Source organism: Loa loa (genome assembly GCF_000183805.2).
Source record: "Loa loa unplaced genomic scaffold supercont3.4, whole genome shotgun sequence".
Classification (NCBI taxonomy): Eukaryota; Metazoa; Nematoda; class Chromadorea; order Rhabditida; family Onchocercidae; genus Loa; species Loa loa.
In genome coordinates, this window is record NW_018108184.1 from 552,567 (window position 1) to 557,993 (window position 5,427).

General features: G+C 32.3%; 1 protein-coding gene across 1 annotated transcript; it reads left to right on the plus strand.

Annotated features, from left to right (window-relative positions):
* Positions 1-725: 725 nt before the first annotated feature.
* LOAG_12270 (hypothetical protein) lies at positions 726-1,089 on the plus strand (the record flags this gene model as incomplete). Its single annotated transcript, XM_003147784.2, has 2 exons — positions 726-812; positions 928-1,089. The coding sequence occupies 2 exons, from the start codon at positions 726-728 to the stop codon at positions 1,087-1,089; spliced, it is 249 nt and encodes an 82-aa protein (XP_003147832.2).
* Between the last annotated feature and the right edge of the window lie 4,338 nt (positions 1,090-5,427).

The window sequence follows — 5,427 nt, forward strand, 5'->3', positions numbered from 1 at the left end:
CCAATGGATTATTTGTGTTGCGTGGGACCAACTCGTATGAAAAAGGGTTTATTCGTCTCCGCTACATCAAAAACAAAACCAGCAGTAAAATTTGACAAGCTTATATTTATTAGGAAGTGGGTGTGGTTTTTCCTAATTATTCAAACATTTAAAGAGATGTTGATTCGCATACATCGGAATTTGTGAGAATATTGTTATCAGATGTAAATTGGATAGATGAGAAACATGAACACAAAGATGTTAAATTGAATAACTAATGTAAACAATTGAAAAGAAAGGCATTTCCTTTATACAAGGATAAAAAACATGGGAATGTGAATTTAGACAGATATTAAGATGAGATAATTAATGAATCATGGAAAGCATTCCCATCTTATACAAAATTTATTTTAATTTTTGTGACTTTAGCGATACAATCAGTCAAAAACGTATGAAGTGTAGAAGTAAACATACTAATTAATTTTAAGAGGAGTTCATTATCTGCAAGTTATAGTCCTTGCAAAGTGTCACGTCACGTAAAAATTTGCATTTTCTACCTCATATCTATCGAATCAGGAATGCTGTGCTAAAATCATTGGCTTTCCTAGTGACTAGAAAGTATGGGTGTTAACTTTACTGTCAAATTTAAATATTGATGAATTTCAAAAAAAAAAAGAGTAAATTCTATACTCACACAGTATTCATACAGGTTATCCGATTTGTTCAAAGATGTCGGTGCCGATCAGATGGATCGTGAGCGTACATTCCGAGGTGATGGCGGGCCACGTTTCACACGTTGGAGGCCTTGTTTTTTGGCTTGCGAAGATAACAATGTCAGTTGCATACTTCAAGAAATTATGGTATAAATATCGGATATAAATGTAAGAAGTAAAATAACGTAGAATTCCATACATGCATTCTAAATATATCACAAATTTTAATCTCTAGATATTATGTTGGCCAGTTGCGCAAATAAATCCCACACGTCGACGTTTTCCATATTATGGACCTCGAGATTACAACTTCCATGGCGAGCGTTGCGTGTCACCTTTTTTTGCATATGAAGTCCTCTTACATCAAGAAAAAAGGAGAAAATTGAATGAAGTTTGATTTTAAAATCTTTAGATACAATCTCCAAACTTCCTGTTTCTATCAGAAATTACTACAACTTTTCAAGCACTCATTTTTAAGAAATTTTGAATTCACAATCTTAAATCTGATTTTTGAAAGATTGATTTTTATCCTGAAATGAAATAATTAGTTATATATTTTGCAGAATGATACGATATATTTAAAAATATTACGTGATGAAGTATTGTACGATAAAAACAAAAAGCCAAGGATACGGAATGTTTTTGCTCATTCAAATGGTCGCTTGATGGTTAGGTAAATAATCCAACAGAAGTACAAATTAGATATTATACAGATATCACGATTGCCTTATCATTCTGCGAAGCTCAACAGCAGATTTCTTCATATTTACTTATTTAGGTTTAACTTTATCTTGCTTAAATAATTAAATTATTGAATTATTCCAGCACTTTAATGATAGTAAATGCGCTATATTTTCAATTCGATGAAAAAGAAAAAGATTGACAATTTAATTTAGCAACCGTTGCTTTACTCTTGGTGATTTTCTATTTGATATGGATAAAATGGCTCGTGTCGATATGGCCAAACAATATCCCCTGTATCATCATGTACTTACCATTGGAGCTGGTTGTTTTAATGAGGTGGAACATCGAAAAAAGGTTATATTAGATAGGATGAAATGCATTTTAAAGTAGAATCTTAATTAATTGTTACGCAATTTCTGAATACTAAATACTTTTTGAAGTTATCAAATGAATTCTACGTTTTCGATGATAACATTTAGTAAGGTGGAATATCAAGCGTGCTTTGTTGATTGTCGATGTAATCGATCGTTAAATGAACCGACTATCTTTGAAGATAATCTTTGTGGTTTGGAAGGAAAATGTGGCGGAAGCAAAACTGTAGAGGTATAGTTTCTTTTCTAGGTGTGGACAGGTGAGAAGAAAGTCGTAATTTGACAAATGTTATTTCGGTCTCAAATTACTTTTGTTCCACTTTCCAACTAATTTCACTTCATTCCTTAATTTTTGCGATTTAACCATATCACTTGAATGATTCGTATCCATGCGTCAAATGAACCAAATGAATGATTTTAAGATTATCCAGAAGTGCCGAGATATTCGGTACAGGACTTTTTTCCAGGAGGATGATGATTACAGTGAACAGTTGGGTGTATTGAAAAATATTACCGAAATCGGTCAAGTAAAACCTTCAAACGATGTGATGATTGCTTCACTATTATTGCTAGGCGTTGCCTTATCATCTTTTGTTACTGGTTGGTTGCTTTAAAATTGAAATCGATCACTTCCACAGTTTCGGTATTTCATGCTCTGTTGCAATTTGATATCAGGGTGGGTTCTATATGAATAGATCACTATTTAACATCTATTCTACAACATCTATATCAAGCAGATCTCCAATTGGGACACTTATGAAATATTATCATAGTCCTTCTCTCCTCTTTATGGTCCTTTCTACAGTTTTGAAAGCAGTTTTTTTCAGTGATTCTAATGGTAATTGTATCAAACAAATATCGATAGTGTGCTAACCTTTGACCTTATCACTCTTGGCAATTATGATGTTTTGCAGAGCAAACAGCTACCTTTGTTGTTTAATATTACTTATAAGTGTTGATAACAATTCTTATGTAAAAGCCTCCTTCTCCTACGAAGTATTTATTTTTTTCAAAAACACATCCTGAAAGGAAGCTCAGGTGCTAATTACCGTCGTTAAGTTTAATTCATCAGTTATCACGACTTATAAAATCACAATACGCTGAAGTTCCACTCGAAATTTCTGTTCATCTTCGGTTCTTTCTTCCCTCGCAAACTACCGGAAACTTTTGAAGAATTTTACAATGCAATCTTCCAACTTGTTCATTCTGAATGTAACCGTCATCTATTCAGTTATCATTTGAAACCTCCAAAAGTAACATTTTTCGGCTTAATTTGTAATTTCTAGACTTTATGATAAATTTATGATAAATATGAAAAAAGAGTTATCAATTTTTCTTTCTGCTGTTCAAAGAAGTATATAGTTTCCGCTTTCATCTTTCGAATTTTTCCTTTCCATCCTACAACTTCCTTAATTCTCAAGCAATAATTTGATATATTGAAATTAAGCACTTCAATATACCTATTTTATCAGAGGTAGGAGATTGAAGAGACTATCTTGATTGATTGATAATTTTGGATTAGATTTCTACCAAAATTCAATGGCCAAACTTTCATGAATATTACATTCATCTAATTCTTATCGGATATTTACGTGTTTATAAATGTCCTTGACCAATAATGACTGGTGACTTTTACGGACATTTTTCTGCAAATTTAGCTGTTCTGAAATTCTATACCGTATCAGTCAACAATGGTGCAAGAAATGTTTGGTTTCTTCTAATTTGCATGCAAATATTTGAAAAATATTTTATATTTTGCACAATTTGCATAACAATGTTAAGCATGGAAGAATTCTTTTCATAAGCAAAGAATTTTCTAGACGAACTTTTTTGTATTCATCATCAAATAGGCAAAGCTTTTTAAGAAATAACGTGACATGAGATGATGTATTTGATGTTAGTCATTGCAGGCTCTAACATTTCCCATGCATCAATAACAAAGTTTAACCCAAACTAACCATTTTCGAAAACGAATTCAAATTACATTTTTTAAAGTTATATTTGATTATTTAACACTTATTACTGGTTTATGACAGATAGTTTAATAAATTTTGTCGAATTTTTCATATCAATCACAAGTTTTAAGTTTTCTTTTGTGGAATAATTTACTCCTAAATTTGATATTATTTGCTTATTGTTTAACATATCTTCGTGTAACGTTTGTAGCAGTTTGTAACGGTTGTAAGACTTAGTTGTAGCTTCTGGCATTGCATGTGCATGTCTCCTTCAGATTTCAGGGCAAAGTTCGTGTTAAGACTCTAAGATGGGCTTCAGAATCCTTTATTGTGTTGTAATTTTCGGATCCGGCAATATGAGATCAGAAATGCCAATGTATTGATGTTCTAAGATGGACTTATTTCCGTTCCATATTTGTTTAATCCGTTCCCTCATAAAGACCGTTTCAATATTAGTCTTCACCGAAGTGTATTATTTCATAACAAATCTGCATATTTTCTCGGTCTTCAACAATTTTACTTAAACAATGGTTAGAGCATTGTTAAGTTAATGTGTGCTAGCAAAAGTTTTCTGATTAGTTGTTTGATTTCAGCTAAATTAACCGGTGTCAACTGAACGAGGACATGTTGAATACAAGCAAATTGCTCCTGCTAATTGTTATCATTGCAATTACTATGCCTAATGCGGTGGGAAGAAGGTTTGCTCATTTTTCATTTTATCAATTTAAAAACAAAGAAATTGTAAATATACAGAACAAAATGTTTTTTAACATCCTAAGGATTTTTATATTAAAAAAAGAAGTTCCAAATCTGAATTTTAACTTTTGAATGTAAACATTCGAGATGTCAAGTTTCGAGTCATTTCATAGCAATCAAAGTTGACAATTCAAATTGTTTACATTTGCAGGGTATCATCATGCAATTTGAAATGCAAAAAATATTGGAGATGCCTGGCAGACGGTGAACAAGACTGTGACACTCATAGAGGAAGCTGTATTTGCAGAACGCAGTTAAGTCGATTTTAGCACTAAGCGATCGTAGATGAACCGATGGATGTGAAACACATTTTGCGCAACGATCAATCTTTGAGATTAGTCCATCTCTTCATCATTTTAATATATTGCTAACATCGAATAAATTCCATCCATTGCATTTTGGAAACAATTATGCTGTAGCTAAATGGCTTAGATCATTCTGGCAGATCTCTTAAAACAGAGATGACAGGCGTGTCAGCTCTTTTTTATGTGACGCATATCACTTTCTTCGAAACTTCTGTGACAACACTGAATATTTTTCTCTGATATTGTTAACGTGTATTAGTTTTGAAGCGGAATAGAATGGCATAATAGTCTTGAGGATGATTTTTCCTACCTGAAGTTGATCGTATGATATGCAATGAATTTCAGGTAAGATAAATTACTATAATGGGTTAAGGATCAAGTGGGACAGCGTGATGGTACAAATGCGAATGAATCATTTCCAAAATGTTAAAGTGTTTTGTCATCCTTTTGCTAACCGAATAATCAGAAGTATACATCAATAAACATTCGCAAAAAAGTGAAAAAGGTAGATCTTTTTAAAAAATCAATTCTTGTTAGGTTGACAAAGATTCGGACAAGTAACCGGTAAAAATTTTGTCTCGCATGACTTTGAAATTGTTTTTCATAAAGGTCCAGAGTAGTATAGCAATAGTTCGAGTATCGAGAGTCTATAAGAGCCTAGTCT